Raw genomic sequence first — 23,156 nt, 5'->3', positions numbered from 1 at the left:
GTACGTGGCTACCAAAATTTTATTTCAATTAATTTAAGAATTTCCGTACATCCTAAAAAATGGATTAGCCACTATTTTATTTCAGGACAGCCTACTGACCCACAAATCATTCTTGGTTTAATCTTTCTGTTGCATAGTGTGACACATAGAAAATTATCATGGAAGAAATAAAAACTGCTGAGCAAAAAGGCAAATTGAGACCTCAGTTAAGTTAGAAGTACTTACATACTTCCTAAGGGCCTACTTTTAGAAGAACAGTTGTAAAGGATTTTTTTTTTTCAACCTGAATGCTGCTGTCCTTGACTTTTGTGTAGAAGTAATTTCTCTAGTGAGAAATTAGCATGTTTGATGTTAGCAGAGGTAGATATACCGTTGTGATATTGTGATTTATAATAACATATATGCAGTCTGATTCCCTGCCAACAGCCCCTGAAACCCCTGGGACTTCCTAAGTGATAGGAGTGATAAAGGTATCTTTTGTTATTTATAACAAATAAAGGGCTATACCACACCTGAGTTTATGTTAATGAGGTGACTTTTGGGGAAGCTCCTAGAGATGGGGCCTGGTTTCTTATGACAGTTTCTTATGACAGTTTCTTATGACAGTGCACTGCTGCTTCCTTGGCCTTTTCTTCTAAAAGAAGTTGAGTTCATCATGTGGGAATGGGAGGAGATACCCTTGGTGTCTTATGTCAAAATGACCCATGGAATTTCAAAGTTGGAGCTTGGGCTAAAGTACTATCTGTACTGATCTGGGGGATGCTGGGAGACTTCAGCCCAATTATATATCTTCTCTATCCCAAGGTGGGTGACCATTTCTGTGACAAGCAGATTAGTATCGTGGTTAAAAATCTGGGATTTCAAGTCAGACAGACATGGGGTTTAATCTTGTTTTGGTAACTTTTTAAGTTGTATGACCTTAGGATATGTAACCTCTGTTTTTCTTGTGGGTGGAATAAGGATAACAAAACCAACTTCATAGGATTGTGGTAATAACTAAATGTGACAATTGACATAAACTGCTTAGCTCAGCACCCAGCATATAGAGTCAGCGATGAGGATTACTGTTAGTGAGCTCTCCCTCAAGGGTGGGCTGAGGGAGTTCCCAATTGCCTGATGTGAGCAAAGCCTTTGTATTAGCTGTCTATGTCTGGGTAACAAATTACTGCAAAATTTATCATTGTCTCACACAGTTTCTGAGGATCAGGAATCTAGAAGCAGCTTAGTTGGGTAGTTCTGGCTCAGGGTGTCCCAGAGGTTTCAGTCAAGCCATCAGCTGGCGCTAGAGTCATCTGAAGGCTTGATCAGATCTGAAGGATCAGCTTCCAATCACACTCAGAAGGCTGTTGGCAGAAGGCGTTAGTTAGTTCCTTACCACGTGTGCGTTTCAGTAGGACTGCTCAAAACATGCCAGCTGACTCTTCCCAGAGAGAAAGCAACTGTGACCAAGATGGAAGCCACAAGGTCTTTTATAACCTAATTTAAAACGTGACATACCTTAGCTTCTGCCATATTCTATTGGTTGCACACACCAAACCTGTACAGTATGGGAGGGGACTGCACAAGTGTGTGAATACCAGGAGGCAGAGATCACTGGGGGTTATCTCAGAGGCTGGATACCACCACCTTTAAATGGTTTTCCTAAGCAATGCCACAGATGCTCTTTTTTTTTGGCTTTAATTTTAGAGTTGAGAGGCTTTGAAATGATTATAGTGTTTTATAATCTACCAGCAAATGAAAGGCATCCAAGCCTCAAGATAAATGTCTGAGTGGGGTCTGCTAGCCACTTGAAAAGCATGTGTCTCCACATACCAAAGAAATCCACAGCTGACTTTAGTAAAATCTTGACTGTTAAATATTCCAGCTCTGTACTTTCACAAAGTGCAAAGGACAGAAGTTGTCTCTCTATATTAACAAGTAAGAATGGTTAGCGGATAAGGCATGGTTTACAAGTCTGTATTTATGATTGGGGTCTGGCTGAAAAACAGCAAGAATAAACCATACAACCTGGGAAGTCTAATTCCAGCAGGAAGTTGCTTTGAAATAACATCATACTTCATTCACTCCCCAGCTGATGTCTTTGACGACCAGTTTGGACACATCAATAAAACGTCTTGTCACTTACCATATTTTATTTTCTTGCAGCATTTCCCACTGTTGGATGGTAACTCTAACAGTGCCTGTTCTTACAGCAGAATCCACGCTCTGATTTAGATTTGCCAAGTAGATTGCTTTTAGCTAAATTTCTTGTCCAAGCACAGGTCCTTATGGTTCGAGAGTTCCCATTAAAAGATCCCTAAAGAAAAATATACAGCTTTACTGGCTTGGATTTGTAGCTCCAAAATTTAAAAGAAAGCGGCTGGTTAACATTATAGACATTTTGAAGTACTTGTCTTTCAGAAATGCAAAAAACAATAGCAAGAAAAGCCTTTGATGGCTCAGAATTTATTTTATTTTATGTACTTATTAATTGGTACACTTTCTCCCCCATTTTAACCAAAGATCCTGTACATTGAAACAATAAAATAAGTAAAGACATGTGTCTGCTTTAAAATCTCGAAATTGGTTAAGTCTCATAGTCCTCTTCCATGCTTTCTGGGTAGAGGCTCTTTCTGTTCTCTCAGCCCTGCAGCACTTTGATCTCAGAAGCAGTGCCATTTGGTTGTAAATGTATGTGGCGCCTTTGATCTAGTACTTAGCTGGTCTTATTTAAAATAGATAGCTTCTTTTATCTAAGTAGTGTTTACTAGGTCTCTCTCTATGAAAGATGGTTTAAATTGCTATTATTTAGATAGAAAGTTATATAAAGTTTCTTAAGAGTGCCCAGATCTGAATCTAATTCTCTAAATTCTAAAACCCCAATGGCATTATTATAGATTACATACAGCAAATTCCTGTTAAAATGAGCTGCTTTTACAGATGTCAGGTAATATTTGCAAAAACTTTGTTTGCTTTTTAACAGGGAACTGATTTTCCAAAGAATAATAAACATATCCTACACTCAGGCAAAAATAGTACTCTCAGAGTGTCTGAACTTGATGGCCAATTTTCCCTCTGAAATTCACATATTAGTATATTTTTATGTTACTGGGTTATGAATACTATAAAGTGTATATTGAAATGGGACTTTTTAAAGTAATAAGTATATATCTTGAATTCTCTTCTTTAAGAGGATTTCTTGAATATTTTGTCAGGCGCATTAGTGTTTGAATTTCCTAGGCTGCATTCAGTTATTCATTCAACAAACTATGTTGCAGGTGCAAAGATGCAGAGATGATTAAGTCACAGACTCTGCCCTTAAGTTGCTCACAGTCTGGGGTCAACGGGCAGAGCACTAGTAGACAATTACACAATAGTGTGGTGTGTGCCTCTTATGGATGCTGGTCCTTCCAGCCTGCAGTTGGGACTGGTCAGGGAAGGCTTCCTGGAAGAGGTGGCACCCAAGCTTCAGTTAGACTGCTGACTCAGAACTCAATGTCCTGTAAATTCCCAGCCAAGTCCATAATGCAAAGACAATCTATCTGCCTAACTCCTCTGATCCCCCCAACCCTGGTTTAATGCAGGTGGCCTAAACCTTGAGAAAGGTCTTGAAGGGCGCTGCTGCCTGAAGCTACCCCAAAGCCTTCTAGCTTGTCATTAAACACTAAGGAGAAAAAGCCCAAACCACCTTTCACATACATATTTAGAAATTTAGCTCCATTCTTCATTTAAAGGAAATATTGGAAATCTCTTTTTGTTGCTTAAGTTAAAATAGCTGCCTTTAATTGTTCTGTTAGGCTCCTGACACATGTTTTTTCCCTCCTCCTTGGTGTCGTGTTCCTACCATTTCAGAAGTCTTGTCATTACTTTGCCCACGTACTAACCATACATGAGGATTCCAAGAACTGACCCTGGGAGTAAGCACTCTGGAGGATGCTCAAGAAGTATATAAGGGGCACTTGCCAGGCCTGGAGGTTGGGGGAAGGGCAAGAAGAGGTAATCCATAGTCACATACAGGATCATTGCACTAATAGTCACAACTGTTCTAGGGAGGTCACAGGGGGCATATCAGAGGGCGCCAGGGCCTGACCTCAGGGGACTCATACTGGGTCTGTGGAGATGGAGAAGAGAGGGGGCCTCTGGAGGACATGAGCACATGAGTTTGGAGTGTTCTTGGATCAGTGCAGGGATGGTCAGCATGGGGCAGGTGAGGTAGAGGCAGGAATGTGCTAAAAGCAAACTGGAAGGGTTTGGCTTTTTCCCAGTGGTGCTATGAAGCCCTTGAGGCACAAAACTGCAAAATGAAGTGGGGTCTTTGGTACTTTCCCTCTTCTTTGATGTCAGTAACCAAGCACTACTGATTCTGAGAATCTTGCATTCTAGGCAGTGGCCACCTTGGAGACCAGAGAGCCTAGCCTTCCCATTTGCCCAGTGAGGAAATAAGCTCCAAAGAACAAACAGCCCAGGTCTCACAGTCACTGAATGGCAGAGGCAAGGGTGTCTGGCCATCCTGTTGACCAGGACCCAGGCCTGGGCTTCTCTTCCTGGGGCTTGTTTCCCACTAGGAGTCCTGGAGTAAGACATTAGGACATTAGACAGTTCCTAGGAGCCTGTAGGAGAGAGCCATCACACCCTGGGGTCCTCCAACATGTGTGATCTCCAGGGACAGTGCAGTTCTCATAGGGCTTCACCCTCTATCTGGACCCAGGGTCCACACCAAACCAGAACTTGAATAAGAGGAGTTGGTAAGAAAAGAGACAGAGAGGACAGGAAAGAATCAGGTTAATTTGAGCAGACCCGTGTGAGCCACAGGAAGGCCAGGCTAAGAGGATGGAGAGCAGTATTAAATTGGGGAAAAATGAATTTTTTTGTGTGAGTTACTAATCATAGGCTACCTATGGCCCCTAACTTCAGGAAAGCCAAACTTCCTGTCCCACCCAAACTGTGTGGATTGAGAGCAAGGTAGAAAAGGTGGTCCTCAAGAAAATCAGGGGACTATTATTAGAAGGAGGGTGAGGAATAAATGCTGAAAAAGCAAAAACAGTAGATTTTGACAGCAGCCCCTTTGTCCTAACCTGAAGGTTAAAAAGTATAAGCCTGAGATGTTCTCATAGAGTGTGGCCGTGTGCTGGGTATTCTCACTTCTTTCTCTATATTAACTAATTGAGCCTATCTTCAACCCTGTAACACAGGGACTACTATTATTCCCATTTACAGAGGAGGCAATTGAGGCACAGAAAGACTAATTTTTCCAGTCTTTCAGCTAGTAAGTCCCAGAGCTGGGATCTGAACCCAAGGAGTCTGACTCCAGAACCTGTGTTTTTAATTATTGTGTTAAAAGTGTCTCCCATTTTCCTTCCTTCCTTACTTTTTTTCTCTGTGAAATAAGGATTTGAGGAAGGACCTGATAATGAATGTAATCACCTAGCACAGAATAGTAGCCATTATTTTTTTTGTTATTATTTATTAACAGAGTATGAAAGCATCTGGTGCGTAGTAGACATTCAACGACTGTGAAATAAGACAAAAACATTTGAAGACTAACCAAGACATTTGCCTGGGCTCTAGGGCTGAAAGAAAATCTGCATGATCTTCAGGGGATTAGCCATGGGTATGGAGGAATAGCTGCAGACAGTAAATGTATAAATAGAAATGTCCAGAGACCCATTGAGATGGGGCGAAATGGTGAGATGCTGAATTCTTTAATGACTCCTTTTCTCCTTCCCTTCTTAAGTGCTGCTTAAGTAGAGCTGAGGCCAGACGCGATGCAGCTAAAGTGGCCCTAATCAACTCCCTCTTCAATGAGCTGCCCTCTCGCAGGATCACCAAGGAATTCATTATGGAGAGTGTGCAGGAAGCAGTTGCCTCCACTAGTGTGAGTACCCACCAGGGAAGGGAAAAGCTGGCTATATTGAGAGTACGGAGCCATTTGAATCTTGGGAGATGCTAATGTGAATGAGTTCTTTAAGAATTGTGCAGGTACTGCTGGTGGGAATGTGAATTGGTACAGCCACTATGGAGAACAGTATGGAGGTTCCTTAAAAAACTACAAATAGAACTACCATATGACCCAGCAATCCCACTACTGGGCATATACCCTGAGAAAACCATAATTCAAAAAGAGTCATGTACCAACATGTTCATTGCAGCTCTATTTACAATAGCCCGGAGATGGAAACAACCTAAGTGTCCATCATCGGATGAATGGATAAAGAAGATGTGGCACATATATACAATGGAATATTACTCAGCCATAAAAAGAAACTAAATTGAGCTATTTGTAATGAGGTGGATGGACCTAGAGTCTGTCATACAGAGTGAAGTAAGTCAGAAAGAGAAAGACAAATACCGTATGCTAACACATATATATGGAATTTAAGAAAAAAAAAAGGTCATGAAGAACCTAGGGGTAAGACGGGAATAAAGACACAGACCTACTAGAGAATGGATTTGAGGATATGGGGAGGGGGAAGGGTAAGCTGTGACAAAGCGAGAGAGTGGCATGGACATATATACACTACCAAACGTAAAATAGATAGCTAGTGGGAAGCAGCTGCATAGCACAGGGAGATCAGCTCGGTGCTTTGTGACCACCTAGAGGGGTGGGATAGGGAGGGTGGGAGGGAGGGAGACGCAAGAAGGAAGAGATATGGGAACATATGTATATGTATAACTGATTCACTTTGTTATAAGGCAGAAACTAACACACCACTGTAAAGCAATTATACTCCAATAAAGATGTAAAAAAAAAAAAAAGAATTGTGCAGGTTTTGGGCTTCCCTGGTGGCACAGTGGTTAAGAATCCACCTGCCAATGCAGGGGACACGGGCTCAATCCCTGGCCTGGGAAGATCCCACATGCCACAGAGCAACTAAGCCTGTGCGCCACAACTACTGAGCCTGCGCACCACAACTACTGAGCCCACGTGCCACAACTACTGAAGCCCCCGTGCCTAGAGCCCGTGCTCTGCAACAAGAGAAGCCACCGCAATGAGAAGCCTGCACACTGCAACGAAGAGTAGCCCGCCGCTCTCCGCAACTAGAAAAAGCCCACGTGCAGCAACGAAGACCCAACGCAGCCAAAAATAAATTAATTTAAAAAAAAAAAGAATTGTGCAGGTTTTATTTTTAACCCATTAAATCATTAATTTTCAGCAGAAAGAACACTTGGACTGGAAATCATGAAATTGGAGGTGGCTCCCTATTCCATGTCTCAGTAATATTCCTTAGCCTCCCTGGATTAATCACAATTAATCAAGCTTTAAATCAAGGTGGATCAAATTATCCACCTTGATTTGTTTATTTGAATGTTTGCTGTTTTAGGAGCATAGATTCTTGTAGGGCCTGAGAACGCATGCCATTGAATACTGCTTTAACCTAGAGATAAAGAAGCTCAATTTTTCCCAAACTTGACGAATCATAAAAATTATCTGAAGTGCTTATTAAAAGTGCCAATTTCCCAGCCAGTGTGAGGTCCTTCAATCTATGTTTTTAAGGAAACAGACTGCTTCGATATGGGAAAAGCCATATGCCCAATATTTGTTAGTTGTTAGAATTACCATGCTTAATATCAACTACTTTTTTCAGAGAGCTTTGGAAATCTCTGTAATGGATGTAATTAAATACAAAGTGCTTTGAGAGCCAAAAACTCTGTCTTAGAAATTTAGATAGGACATTTTCTCGGCAGTCTAGGAGTACAGTAGATGATTTGCCCCATGAATTTTTGGTGCTTTTGATCCTCGTACCTCCAAATTATAAACCATTTTAACCATGGAGGAAACCTTGGGTCTCAACTGGGGCAGGTGTCGCCCTGTGTGTCCTTCAAGTGCAGAAACTTGGCATTACCAAAGGGATTAGCCACCTCCTAGCTTCGCCTTTAGCATGGATCAACGCCATCTGAGATTTTCATTCTCTGATTCCCTTAATCTGACTATAAAGGTTCTGTCATTCTGGAGAAGCTACTGATAATGAAGGTGACATTATCACACTAGCTGTGACCTTTTTGCTGCTTTTCCCCCTCATAAATGCTCTTATCATGCAGAAGAGAGATAAGGGTCTGAGAGTGGTTGTCCTGGCAGGGAGACCTCAGGGAGCTCTGGTCTATATCTGCTCTGAGGATGAAAGGAAGCCTTTATTTTCCTGCCCTGTAAATTTCAAGTGCCTTTGAGGAAGAGAAGTTAGGAAAATGATGCCTGATTTATATGTGTGGAATTTACTCAGGAGCAGGGAGGTGCCCTCAGTGTAAATGTAATTTATCATTTTTTCATGGAAATTTCTAAGGAAGAGAATATATATGGTTTGCAGGCTTCTGGATGGATTTCCTCTGGGATATTTAAAAAGCCAACATAAATATTTCAGCAGTAGTGTGTTAATGTTATTGCATTCAAAAGCTATAAATTTGCTGCTATCTGATGCGGGCAGTTGTTTGTTCAGTCTCACAAAGCCGTTGCCCACCTTCCCAGGAATCCAAGGCCATGGGATATTGAAGCGCAGGCCCCAATGCCATTCCTGAGTTCATGTCAGCTTCTTTAATGCCACTCCCCCTAACCAAATTGAAGGGGAATTTCATTTCTTCCCATCACTCACCCACCTTGTTTCCTAAAGATTAAGTGGTCCAAAAGTGAAAAACTACAAACCAAAATCCATGTCTCCAGGCCGAACACCAGCATATTATGAAAAACTCCCATTAAGAATCATGGGGGTGGGCTTCTCTGGTGGCGCAGTGGTTGGGAGTCTGCCTGCTGATGCAGGGGACACGGGTTTGTGCCCCAGTCCGGGAGGATCCCACATGCCGCGGAGTGGCTGGGCCCGTGGGCCATGGCCGCTGGGCCTGTGCGTCCGGAGCCTGTGCGCCGCAAGGGGAGGGGCCATGGCAGTGAGAAGCCCGCGTACCACAAAAAAAAAAAAAAAGAATCATGGTGGTAAAATATGAATGGTCCATACAACTGGAGCTTTTTTCCCTGTTAGTTACATAATTTGCTTGGTGACCACTGGAATCTTACAGAGCAAGTCAGCATTTCAAGATTTCGATAATGGATGAAAGCAGCCTTGGAGAACAACTGCTCAAACATTAATGCCACCACAAACAAAAACTCTGTGGAGAGATACAGGAATTTCTGCTTTGGGATAATTATTCTTTTTGAGTATATAATCAGTTAACATTCTAATCAAAAGCTAGATTCAAGTTGATTACAAAATCCTCTTAACTATGAGTGATGGTGAGAGTAAGGATTTTATCCCAAATCAACTGGAGACGGTTGTAGTGTTGTAGGATGCACCCCTGAAGGATTAGGACAATAGAAGGCTCACTGTGAGGCCACAGAATTAATTCATGACCACCCAAAGAAGAGGAGGAAAAACCCACGATATTTTCCTTTTCTGCTTACTTCCCAAGGGCACTTTGGATGACGCGGACGACCCCAGCACCAGCATTGGAGCCTACCACTACATGCTGGAGTCAAACATGGGGAAGACCATGCTGGAATTTCAGGTACCTGCTTCCTTCCACATATTTGTTTTGCTATACAACCCCCAGAAGCCTGGGGGAATGCCACTCATCACTAACGGCCCCGTCCCAATAATCTACTCTGTTTTTGTTTTGGTCATTTTAATTGAACCCTGCTAGAATCCAGCACTGTGCTCCCTTTTAGCCGCACCTCACGAGGCTAAAACAAAAAAGCAAACAGGCACAATCTTTGCTTTCTTAAAGGAAAGTAAAAGACTTAAGCTAAGAAACAGGCGGGGAACATTACAGTCTTATGACCCTATTAACATTTTACCAGCTTTTCAGTATAAAGCTCCCCCTTAAACCAAATCAAACAGTTTGAAGTGTTGGTTGTGACCATTTGGTTCTTAATTTTCAGAAGTCATGGATGAAGGTGCCTGCAATGTATATTAAACAATTTTCCCCTCAGTTATGGTATTTCTGTTAAACAAGACTGCCATCTCCTATTGTTAACTAAATCAAAACATTTAGCAACCTGTAACCCTTTTCATTCCACTGCTGACAAGCAATAATAGAGCTGAGGAACTATATTACCTGTTATTTGCAAATTAAATAATGATATTAATAGCAATAAGAATAATAATAGCTAACGCTCATTGGATGCTTGCTTTGGCATTGTGCTAAGCATTTAACAAATCTTACCGCAATTTAACCCTCACAATAAACATGTGAGTATTTCTTATCGCCATGTCTTCATTGAAGGAAGTGTGTCATACAGCTTAGCAAATGGCACAGCCAGGGTTCAGACCCAGGCAGTCTGATTTCTGAATTCACACTCCTATTATCCTATATTGGGCTGGGCAGACAAAACTTCAGAAGTTATTGAGAATGCAAAGTGCACTCTCTAAAATATTAAACACAAATACAGTTGACCATCCATATACATCAATGCCAGTAGGAATCAATATGCAATGTTATAATGAGGAGACTTTACCCGCCAAGATTTCTATTTTTTTAGGTTAGATTCCAAGAAGCAGTCAGAATATAAAGTTTTATGGACACAAATGTTCATCATGGTATAATTTACAGTGGTGTTACAGCTGAATCCTGAAGCCACCACCTTCCAAATACCACCTTTGGTACCTTTCAAACTCTTCCTGACTACAATGGCATAGCCACTTCTCAGGTGGATATGTCCCACCTGCCCATTTTTAAAAACCAGTAATTTTCCTCATCACTCTCTCATTTGATTGACACAAAATACTCTTTCTTCACCCTGCCCTAGGAAGAGCTCAGTCATCCAGGTTTCTCCTTAAGCGGTTGTGGTCTCCCTGACCTTTGATGTTGTTTGTCTTTGTTTGGAAGAGACCCTGAAGCTCACCTTCTGGTGTAGACAGGGGCATGCAGCAGCTCAGTGGTTCTGAGCCCAGGCTTGGGAGTGGGCTCAGCTGCTCATCTCTAAATCTGTTTCCTCGTTTGTACGTAAATCAGGAAGAATAATAGTAGCAATAATAGTAGTGGTGCTACCTCACTGTGCTATTGTGAAGACTAAATGGGACCACATAGAAAGTCCAGAACAGTTCCTGGCATATGGTTAATGCTCAGTGAAAGCTGAGAACTGTTATTATATATATTTCTGAAGAAGGACTGCTTCATTTGAAATGCCAGAGGCTACCAGATGGATTCCCTTGACAACTTTATTTAACCTAAAGGCTTTACAATGAGGACAAAGTAGCTCCCCTGCATTAAATGTTTCAGGGCCCTTGCTATAGAATAAAAGAGTGGAACTGTCAAGGGTTTTTTTTTTTTTTTTTTAATCTTCCATAACAATCTAAAGTCAAACAGAGAAAAAAAATAAAAGGAAAGAGCATGACACAAGAGAAGGGACACAAACTTTAAAAAACCATACAGACCTACATGTAAAGCCTGTGCTACCACTTGCCACCTGTGAGCTTAACCATTCTGAGACTCAGTTTTCCCATCTACAAAATAAGCATCATGATACCCATTGTGTAGGCTTTTTGTGGGGCGTATATAATATGACATTTATAAAACATTTAGCATGGTGATTCCCGAAGGAAGAATCTCATTTATGTTAATTCCTCCCCCCTCAACCCTGACAGAAGAATATTGTACTTCTTTTATTATACAATGAATGTTGCCTGGCCCAGTACATAATAGCTTGTATAGGATTTAGTAGCTATTTTCAGAAAAATCAAGAATGATTTTTTAACACAGTGGGTTAGTCTGCCAAATATAGGGAAGGCAAGATTTTTTTTAAAAAAATTCTTAAAATTCTGTCCAAGTACTATGAAAGGCTGTACTCAACCATCTTTTAGTAATACTTTAATTGCCTTGCTACGGGCTGCATGTTTTCTGTGTGGTCTGTGTAGTAAGGTATTTAAATACATGAAATAATAATTTGAATCATACTGTGGAAATGCTTCATAAATTCTCAAAATGGAGGCTGGGTGCTGGATGAGGGACAAAGGAAGCGGAAGATGTGAAGGCAGGAAAAATCCAAACTCCCTCCTCCCAGTAGGGATTCTGGCAACCCAGGAGGAGGGCCATGAAGCACATCCCTCTTCCTTCCGCCAGCTCCAGGTTGCCTGCTGGGTTCCTACACATTCCTTGGTGGCCTGGGTTAAATGCATCAGCTTGTTTCTGCACATAATGGGAATTGACCACAGACCTGGGCTGTTTGCAGTCAACACAGCAATTCAGTACCCCTGGTGGGTAATAGATGTGTGTTTGTATCTAGCTATGGATGACTATACGGTATAAAAACAAGACTGGTGTCTCCTGACTGCCTGCAGGCTTTCAGGGGGGCCATCGAGGAGGCAGAGCTCAGAGGAAACATGATATATGCTTCTGCTTACCTTCACTTCGTGGGAGGGAGGCTGGGATGCCTGTTTAAGGTAGCCTTGCCCCTCCCCATAGAGAAAACTGCCTGATGTTTGGGGGGTGGGATGGCCACTGGGTCTTGTCAAGGTCAGATTCAAGGCAGACTTTGACTGAAGCTGGTTAATATATTTATTCTGAAGCCTAATGCAGTCCAAAGACGAGTTGTTTATTTACATCTTTGCTAAATTCTCCAGGTCGCCTTTTAAAACCTCATCCCATAAACAAATTTCCTCTTAAATCTATTCTCTTGGGTGGGGAGATTGTGCCCACCTGTTTTTCAAGTTCTCCATTTACACTGTTTGTTTTTCTTATTTCTGATGAATCACAGAACCAAGCCAGTCTCCCAGACAGAGTTCCAGAGAGAAGCAGTGTACATTTTCTCCCCGGGGAGTAGCTGGGAGGCCAAACATTGTTTCTCATAGGAGGCAACACTAGGAAGCACTGTGAGGACAGAGCCCAGTTGTTGTTGGTTTAAATTTAATGAATGACAAAATGAAACAGAAAAGCTGTAGAATGAAAGCTACAACTGCAATTTCCTTGGAGAGAAAGAAAACACAGGGCTTGATTCACCATTCGATTTTAAATTTACTTTGCTGAAGGGGACTGGCTACATAATTTATGGGGCCAGTGCAGAATGAAAGCTCAGGGCCTTTTACTCAAAAATTACTAAGAATTTCAAGAGTATGGCGCACTAAACCAAGCTCAGAGCCTCTGTGCACAGATCACAAGCTCGTGAAGCCAGCCTTGTCCCTGAGACAAATCCCCAGAAGGGCCCAGACTAGGGTAAGAAGAGTTAGGCATTGAACTCGGGTACAAAATTTAAAGGAGCGTCAAAAAATTCAGTAATCAAGGCAACTAATATTATAATGCAGTATTTTAAAAACTCAAAATAAATGTGCAAAACTTCATAACAAACAAAACATCCAAATTTTAAATAAAGACAGAATTTTAAATAAAAGACCCTGAACTTGTACGATGTACCTTAAATCTTGCTTGACTCACCTCACCCTAGTCCCAGCCCTACCTCTAGGCCAGCTTCTTGTTTATCTGTCAGCCCACCCAGTTGACCCAGGCTTCTAGATCAGCCCACGTAACAAACACAGTACAGACTTCAGTGAGGAAGGAGCAGGACAGGTAGATCACCAAACAGACTTCCTTCAAAGTGATAGGGCTTCTACAGGTAGAAAATGAGGCTGTGAAGACCAGACAGTGAAGAGTCATGGTGAAACGATGAAACGAATCCTCACAGAAGTCCCTGGCTACCCTCTCCTTGCCGCTCTGCCATTATGCAAGGATTTCCAATGGAATCAATGTGAGGCACACAAGGATTTCCTGGGGTTGAGCCCAGGACTCATACAGCTTCAGGAAGATCTGAAGATAGTGAACTTGGTCATATGAGGGGAAATAAAGAGGTGGGACAGGAAGAATGTGGAAATATTTCAATATACTTTATATGACAATGGTGAGAGTCATTATCTCCAGAGAGGAGAGCAAGAACTAGATCAGGACATAAGGTAAGAAGGCAGACAGAAGGTTATCTTTCCTGGGGGATTTTAGGAACAAGAGCAACAATGAAGAAGAGGCAGTTGTATTACTGCAGAGGGAAAAACTGCTTGGTGGTAGAATAGGAATTTGGGGAATAAGGAGGAGGATGATTCTCTTCTTGCAGGCAGAAACAGTTCAGGTCTCTGTGGGGAAGTTTTTGAGAGATGTAGGTTGCCAAGGCACATGGGAAAGATTTCTGTTTCTGTTCACAGAATTGTGGGTTCTGAAGTCTTAGGAGAACTGCTGAATGGCATGAAAGAAATTTATCTGGATGGGGGGCTTAGTGCACAGATAAGAATAAGAGCTGAGAGGACATTGGGAGAAAAATATATTACTAAGGCAACAGTCGTCAGAGGATGGAATTAAGAGCTCTGTTGGCAATAGGTTGTTTCTCAGACTGGGCCACAAGGATGCAAGGACGATGCCAAGAGGGCTATTGGAAGCCACAGAATAAACTCAATATATCTTTCTGGGTTGTCAGCTTTACATGAAGATTGCAGGGTGGGGAAAGGAGTGGAGTCGTGTTTATTTTCTTCTTTTAAAAAAATGCGCAAACAATAGAATACAAAATTTAAGTGGAGTCTTAAGATAAAACATAAGACAATATGTCTTATTTGTAAATATTGTCCCTCCTGTAACACGGTAGAGACTATTCCATATCAGAACCAAAAGCGCATTCCTATTCATTTTTATGGCTGCAAAGCATTCACTGAGTAGGCTTGAGGGTACGGTAAGAAGGGCAGCACAAATTTATCTTCCTCAGCTACTGGGGTTACTTTTTTTTTTTTTTTTTTTGCGGTACACGGGCCTCTCACTGCTGCGGCCTCTCCCGTTGCAGAACACTGGCTCCGAACGCGCAGGCTCAGCGGCCATGGCTCACGGGCCCAGCCGCTCCGCGGCACGTGGGATCCTCCTGGACCGGGGCACGATCCCGTGTACCCTGCATCGGCAGGCAGACTCTCAACCACTGCGCCACCAGGGAAGCCCCAGTGGGATTACTTTGATAAGAAGCATAGTGGTGAGATCCAGATTAGGCAAGATTTGGTTATGGAACAAACCACTCTCACTTTTCCAAATTAGCATAAGAGGGGTGGGTTACCCAGACACTGGACCTAGGACCCTGGGCAGACGGTGGGGTCAGTGTTTGGGGCAGGAGGCGTAGCTCAGCTGGTGTCCATGTCATATTTTAATTAATGGAAACACATGGTTTTGCTTTTACTAAGGTCTCTGTGGGTTCTTGGGGTGCTTACTGTGCAGTAGTACATACACAAAATCCCAAACTCTATCCCAAACTGAAAAGAAGAAAAGCATGACATTCTAATGGCAGTTTTAGACGTGAGAATAGTGCTATTTTTTCTGATGATCTTATCACTTTAAATTTTACCTCATGGGCTTCCCTGGTGGCGCAGTGGTTGAGAATCCGCCTGCCGATGCAGGGGACACGGGTGCGTGCCCCGGTCCGGGAAGATCCCACATGCCGTGGAGCAGCTGGGTCCGTGACCCATGGCTGCTGAGCCTGTGCGTCCGGAGCCTGTGCTCCGCAACGGGAGAGGCCACAACAGTGAGAGGCCCGCGTACCACAAAAAAAAAAAAAAAAAAATTTACCTCATAATTTTAAGATAACTGGAATCTCAGAGTGACTTTGTGTCTCCTGATTTTCACAGTGAAAGCGTTTTCCAGAGCAAGCAGACGTAAAGACAATAGAAGTCCACTTTTTTTGAATGGGCATAAGACATCTGTCTAAATGTTAAGTTTCCATAACTAGCTTCATGACCAGGAAGTTCCTTAATTGTATTGTTATTTTCTAACAATTATGTAGTTGTGGTTTGTACTACTAATCCACAGTAGTTGTTTCTCTGGTCAAAAAAGAAAAAAAAATGCAGGTAACTTCAATGGAAGACTGCGAATCCTAATACGATTAGGAAAATAAAATCTTCAGTATGTTGAATACACATTAGCTTGCCCTGGGTATCATGCAGGGAAAGGATGATGCTGATAGAAAGGCTTAATGCTGTGCTCAGCCCTAGCCATTGAATGTGAAAACTATGGGTGAGTTTTAATGTCAGTTCAACCTTATTGTCCATATTTTAAGGCATTTTCTTGACTGAATTTATAAACTTAGGAGTTTTTTACAATTTCTGTAGTTTGTCCATTATATGTTTGTCCAATATATTTAAATTGTTTTCCTTAATACGTAATATTGTCGCATGATTTAAAAGGTGCAAAGAATGTCAGAGAAAGGTCTCCCTCCTTTTTTCTCCCCAGAGGCAACTCATGTTACCAGATTCTTTTGTATCTTGCCAGAACTCTTCTAGGCATTTATAAGCAAATATTTATAGGCATCTCCTATTCTTTTTAATCAAATAGTAGCACACAGTGTACATGTTGGACACTTTGCTTTTAACTTAACAACACCTCATAGAGACTCTTTATATTAGAACTAGAGAGCCTTCTCATGCTTTGTGATTGCAGCATATCTGGTAGGATGAATGTGTCATAGGGAGGAAGAATCATTTTCCTTCTGCCCTTCTGAGTTCTTAGCTGAGGCCCCTGTAATAAAAGACAGATGAAGAAGAGAAAAACAGAAGTACACTTCATGTTTATGTGAGAGGTACCCAGGGAAAAATGAGTACCTCCACAGGGTGGCTTAGAATTCAGGATTGAATACCATCTTAATAGGGAAAGGGGAGAGGGGATATAGGCCTCTCAGGCCTTAAATAATCTTTAAGAAAGATGAATGGGCCCTCAGAAGAATAGATGGGAGCTATGATACTTTGTGACAAAGTTTGTCTGGGTGTGGAATGGACTTTAGTTTCTACTTCTGTGATAAGAGTCAGTCTTCCCTGGTTGATGCAACTCCTGGGGAGGGGATTTATGACAATTGTGTTCCTTTTGGAGGATCTATCTTTAGGCAGATAAGGGGAGTTCAGAGAAAGCCTCTTTGCAGTTTTTAAAGTATTTACAGCTCAAAATAATCAATATACCCAAGTGGCGTATTTGGGGGTGCCGTATGCTGCTACACATTAGGATGATATTTTATTTAACCATTCCTTTAAAAATGAACATTTAAAATATTCCCAGTCTTGGGCAATTTTAAAAAGTGATGCAATGAATAGCCTTGCCTGTACATTATTATAAGATGTGCTGGTATATTTACATAATTTCTTCGGTGTATATTTGTTAGAGCATATGTATTTTTAATGTTGAAAGGTATTTGTCAATTATTTAATAATTTGTGCCAAATAGCAAGGTAGGGAAGGAAAAATGCTCCGAAAGCCTAGGACTGTGGTATTTGAAAAGTCTCAAAGTGTTCTGACAGTACTGTATATTCTATTTCCCAAATATAGTTGGGGATCAGAGTTATGCCCTGCTCAGCAATCACTGAGGCACTTTCCTTCCCATTTCTGCTTTGAGACTAATGACAGGTATTTGGGTTTTATAGGAGCTTATGACCATTTTCCAACTATTGCACTGGAATGGAAGCCTAAAAGCCCTTCGTGAAACAAAGTGTTCCCGACAGGTGAGATTTTCCAGTAAAAACAGGTTTGCATTGTATGGACTGAGCAGATGGCTTGTCATCTTCCAGGATATGTATCAGTCCAGTTGCATCAGGGACTGACCAAAAATGCACACTCAGAAGAATGTTGGCTGGGCATAGGCCTGATTTAGATACCTGTACTGAATGCCAGAATGAAGGGATCATTAAGACAGACTTAGTTTCTAAGTCAAATACTGAATCTACTCTATGCACCTGTCCTGCCTGCTGAATGTGTGCCCTCTCCCACTCTTCAAGGCAGAAAGAAATGTGAGTCTGCACTGCTTCTGAACCTCCTCACTGAGAACAGGTAGAGTCGGTTGTGTAGCAGGAGGATTTTTCTCATCCCCACCAAATGTCCTTAAGGGACAACAGAAATGATTGTAAAGGTGGACAACCTGGTATTTCAGTCGCTCCCGTTTTTTGGTTTGGAAGTTTCTTCTTTATTTTTCAGACAGGGTCTCACTATTTCTTTGCTACCTATAAAAAGCACCCTTCTCCCTTTTTTTAGTAGCAAAGACAACCCCCTCTCCCATGCACTTAACGGTTCTCACCTACTGTCCCTCAAGATTTATTCTTCCTTTACCCCATTAGACTTCGAAGATGGTAGTTTGTTTTGAGAGTTTGCTAACAGGAATTTGTATGAGAAACAGAGCCTTTACTAGTCAGCAATATGAGGGTAGATGTAGGAGTTTTCCATGCACTGCAGCCCCAGGAGTTTTTAGTTGTTCTTTGCTTAGAAAGCCTGGCTTTCAAAATGTCAAAGATGGAAAAGAAATGAGTAGCTGACAATGGCTTTGGCTGTTTTTTTCTTTTCCTTTGATTTAATAAAAAGCCTTTGAAATATGCCGGGTTAGTTATAAACACTTTTCCATGATTGTTTTTAATTTGTTAAGGTCATAAATAAATACCATATGTTCTTGAAAATAAAAGTAAACAATGCATCCACTCCACAAGATCTTCTTAAAGTGCATCCATCAAACTTATACATGATGTTACAATGTATTGGCAAATTTTAAACATGAGAATTGACAGATAGTGACAAATTTTTAATTATTTGGAGACAGTGAGAGACAACGTACATGAAGGTACCATTATGATATCAATGATGATAATACCTATATTCCATAATACATTTTTAAAGTTCTTCCCATAGTCTCTGTGAGCCATTCAGTCTGTCATCTTCCTTATGCTAACAACATAGCAGTTAGGAAGTTGATTCTCCTGGTGTCTAAGTCTTGTCCTGATTCAAAGCTCCCTGCTTTCTGCAATGGGTGTGACCAAACCCAGTTCTGTCCGAATCCTTCCGTATAATTGTTTCCCTTTTTATCTTGCCAAAGGAGATAATGCTGAGCAGAAGAGTTCAGTGAATGAGATAATGTTCATACCAATTGTTATAGGAATGCATTTTCAAAGGAAGGCATATTTTCTAGCAAGGTCAGAGCTCTGTTCTGCGAACATTATTGGGTCATTCCTGGTGGTAGTGTTTTGATTCAACCTGGAGTGACCCTACTTTGTGTACCAGCTTAGCCCTCTATTTCCTTTAAGAGGTATGTCCTGAGATTTGGCTTCAGTTTGTGAACATCAGAGAGGTTTGGTTATTGGTAGAACCCCTGGGGGTGTGTTGGGAGTAGTGGAGGCACAGGAAAGGAGGCGTCAGAAGGCCATGAGCCCAGGTACCTTTGTTGCTCTTTACTGACACTCTGGACTTTGTTTCTTGGCTCCCAGGAAGTCATCTCCTACTATTCCCAGTATTCCCTAGATGAAAAGATGCGCAGCCACATGGCCCTGGACTGGATCATGAAGGAGCGGGAGTCACCAGGAATTCTCTCCCAAGAGCTACGAATGGCCCTGAGGGAGTTGGAGGAAGCCAGGAAAGCAGGACAAGAACTACGTTTTTACAAAGAAAAGAAAGAAATCCTGAGTTTAGCCCTGACTCAGATCTACAGTGATCCTGACACTTCCTCACCCAGTGATGATCAGTTGAGCCTCACGGCCCTTTGCAGCTATCACTAACAAGGCCAGGTCCCAGCTGCCCCCAAGGCAGGCAGAGGCCGGACTGTAACATTAGGAAGCTCATAGAAGGAGGTCATCAGAGGCTTTAGCAGCTATAGATGCTGCCTGAAGACTGTACTAATTCTCCCCACCCATTCCATTCATAGAATCTCAGAGTAGGAGGACCCTTATAGGACCCAACATGTCACTCAATACAATTTTCCCATCACACTCTCGACAGTTCCACCTCAGACTGAAAGGATGGAGACAGGATTGCTTGAAAAATATTTTCCAGGCCTGGCTTTAACCTGAAGCCTTGTTGACATGTGCCTTGCTAGATTATATATGTTGTTTAAAAGAATGGGTCAATGTAGCATCCCCGAAAAGAACACCAGCCAGGACTGGGGAAAATAGCATGATAGCAATTAAAAAATACTTGGGATTAAATAAACAATATGGATTCTTTTAAAAAATATACAGGGGTCAGAGTTTCTTCCTAAGCTTTGTAAGCTACAAGATCACTTACACTCTACTAGGTGTAATCCAAAACTTCAGTGAGGATTTTATCTGGACATCCCACTATCAAAGATTTTGAACTGGTAATAGTATGAGAATACTATATAAATGTAATGTGGCTTAAAATGTCATAGTAATAAATTTTTTTTTCAATCCACTCTTCCATATGGGGATAAATATCACCCAGGATAGTACCCTCACTTGTATTCCTCAAGAAGAATTAATATCCAATTTTTATGAGTCCTGCAATCAGTCATATTCATTTTCAATCTGCAAATAGATTAATTGATTCATTTTTATTTCTGCCACTTCTGTCATATATCTATAATGGAGAAAGTTACTGTCATTTCAAAGGTTAAAACATTTTGAAAAATCATTAGCATTTAACAATGCTTATATTCACATTTGATTTGTTTCTCATGCATTAGAGCAAAGGAATTATTAGCTGTCTTTGTTATTGTTCAAGAACTTAAGCCACCAGTATCTCAAACATAGTGTCATTTTTCAGTTTAAATTACTGGACTCTTCTTTAAAGAAGGGATAAAACATTGCCATCTCTTTTTCAAAATGGCTCAGATCAATCAACAGATTAGAAACCAAAAGCAAATACAAACCAATTTTTAGATGGTTCCTGGTCACTCAGATTTAAGAATGGCAGCAGTGTCAATTTTAAACACTTACAAGTATTTCCCTATTTTTAACATGGAAAGGATTATCTTGCATTTACTCCAATAATTCAAATTTAAGAAAACGGTTTTCTCAATTTTAAATAAGGTTTCTTTTTCTTCTTGTTTAGGCAAATGCACATTAAGTTTCATGAAAGCTAAAACCATTATAATTACATTAAAGTTTACAAAAATGTGAGTTTAGCTTCATATCTAAATATCTACAGTGCTAATTGTCACTCCTTGAATCCCCATAAAACTGTATACTGAGTACTATATACTGAGCATATATTTTGGAATTAACCTTGTTAATAAAAAATTAACTTCATACATCATATTTTTCACATCAGGGGAAAATTTAGCTATATATCTGCCCTACTCAAATGTCTTGAAAAAGTAATGCTATATAATATTAGATAAATTTTATTTAAAATATTGTTTTAACAAAAAAATCACATTTCTCCCCATAATGAGGCTAAACGTCACCTAGAAGAAATTTCCGAATAGGAATTAGAATTAATATTTATAATTTGAATAAATTTTAAAATTAAATTACTTCCTATTTAAAGTAATTTTTTCATAAAGTCATTACTCGTTATCATTTCAGAAAAGCCACAACTTCCCATGTTGGGTGTGATTAAAGGTAGGTACATCTGTACTGCATTTGCAGCCTTTAAAAATGACCAACTCAAGCTGACACCATCTAATTACATGCAGGAACAGGAATCAGCTGGGAGAATATTAAATGTATTCTCTGCCCTGCAATTAGAAAACTGTACCCATTCTGTACACTGAAAGCAGAGGTTCTGTCTTGGCCACTATCAGTTTTCCTGGCTGGTCAAAACTGCCTACTCTTCCTGCAATGGTAGGGAAGTTTCAGCAAAAGAAGCAAAAGTCAGAATCTTTGCCACTGCTGCTCCCTTTGATGCTCATTTATCACAACTCAGTTTCAGCTAAGACCTAATGGCTGTCAGTACATCACATAAATGTCTATAATCCTGGCCCTGAGAAGAGCAGGGTTGAAGAGCAAAGTAGGTTATTATTATTTTTCAATTTCTATGTCTTGTTCTCAATAGCACACTGTGTTGGAGGGGCCTAGAGTGGAGGATTCTCTATTTAAATATATGGAGCTATGTGTCTTAACCTTTTGTGGTTATAAACCCTTTGAGAATCTGATAGAAGCTATGGGCCTTCTCCTAGGAAAATAGAACGAAGCGTATACACACAAAATTACACAAACTGTGTCAGAGCGTATGTGGACCTCCCCAAAATCCATACATTGCTCTGTCCAAGGACCCCAGTTTAGAACTTTTAATTTTGAGCACATACTTACAGTTTCTTAAGCTTTTCAGCAGGGATCCAACTAACTCAGACATCGTCCCATTAACCTATCTCTAAGATAAATGTCATCATCCTGAAATACAGAATTGCACTGTATTTTGACAAGAGATAGTTTAATTCTCACAAAACCCCAATACACCAGATTGTTATGAAAAAACAGCTTGAAGCAAACTAGTCACTAAATTTGTGTGAACATGTTAGAATATTACAGATTTAATAAAGTCATTGTTCCTCTCATGATCAGAATTTGGCTGTCTATTTGTTCAAAAGATATAGTCCATTGATATGTTTGCTGTTAAATTCATTCACCTATTTCTAGAAAATGAAAAGAATCAAGCCATAGATAGTCCTGAAATGCTGTACCTACATCAACGATGAATCTGGTCAGCTAGGTCTCAGGACAAAGAGAAAACATAAAGGTTTAACACCTTTCGGTTTCTTTAGGGAAAGCTTTTGAAGTCAGGAGTATTGTTGTAGTTGACTTTATCTCTGAAATGCTTCAGAGAGTTCTCCGTTATATCATGCCATGCCTTTCTTTCTTGCCAAAGGACAAAAGAAGCCAGACTAAGAATATTTTTATTATCCTTGACTATGTTTACAGGTAAACACTATTCAAGACATTATCTATTATATATTGTTGGTGTTTTGGTTTTTTTTACCTTGCAGAAATGCAAATATCAATCTTTCTTCTATGGTGTCCACCATGTTAAAGAGCGAATATTGAGATTGTTTTTAGCCAGGGTTCCAGGAAAATGAAAATTATTTTCCCTACTACAGTGGTTTTCTTTGGCTGCCCATTAGAAATATCCAAAGAGCTTTAAAAGATCCTAACTGGGGCTTCCCTGGTGGTGCAGTGGTTGAGGGTCCGCCTGCCGATGCAGGGGACGCGAGTTCGTGCCCCGGTCCAGGAGGATCCCACATGCCACGGAGCGGCTGGGCCCGTGAGCCATGGCCGCTGAGCCTGTGCATCCGGAGCCTGTGCTCCGCAATGGGAGAGACCACAACAGTGAGAGGCCCGCGTACCGCAAAAAAAAAAAAAAAGATCCCAACTGTCCAGACTGCATCCAGACCAATGAAATCAGACTTTCTGGAAGTGGGACCCAGGCATCAGTATTTTTTAAAGCTCCCCAGGTAGTTCGAATGTACAACAAGGTTGAGAACCACTGCTCTACCCAGGAAGTTCTGGCTCAGAGGCCTACGGCCTAACTATGGGAGCTGTTACTTAACTTGGC

At 41.0% G+C, this 23,156-nt stretch overlaps 1 protein-coding gene across 1 annotated transcript in view; it reads left to right on the top strand.

The window, feature by feature from the left end:
* LIX1 (limb and CNS expressed 1) overlaps positions 1–19,838 on the top strand; it is a gene marked incomplete at its 5' end in the record, with an annotated part of 47,855 nt that extends 28,017 nt beyond the window's left edge. The window contains 4 exons of the mRNA XM_079917205.1: positions 5,714–5,854; positions 9,373–9,468; positions 17,315–17,392; positions 19,136–19,838. Of these exons, the coding sequence (XP_079773331.1) occupies positions 5,714–5,854; positions 9,373–9,468; positions 17,315–17,392; positions 19,136–19,423 (603 nt within the window). The 3' untranslated portion in view covers positions 19,424–19,838. The remainder of the gene's footprint in view (positions 1–5,713; positions 5,855–9,372; positions 9,469–17,314; positions 17,393–19,135) is intronic.
* Positions 19,839–23,156: the final 3,318 nt, after the last annotated feature.

The sequence above is a fragment of the Stenella coeruleoalba genome (genome assembly GCF_951394435.1).
Source record: "Stenella coeruleoalba genome assembly, chromosome: 3".
NCBI lineage: Eukaryota > Metazoa > Chordata > Mammalia > Artiodactyla > Delphinidae > Stenella > Stenella coeruleoalba.
The sequence above is the reverse complement of the archived record's forward strand: the minus strand, read 5'-3'. Positions and strand labels throughout refer to the sequence as shown.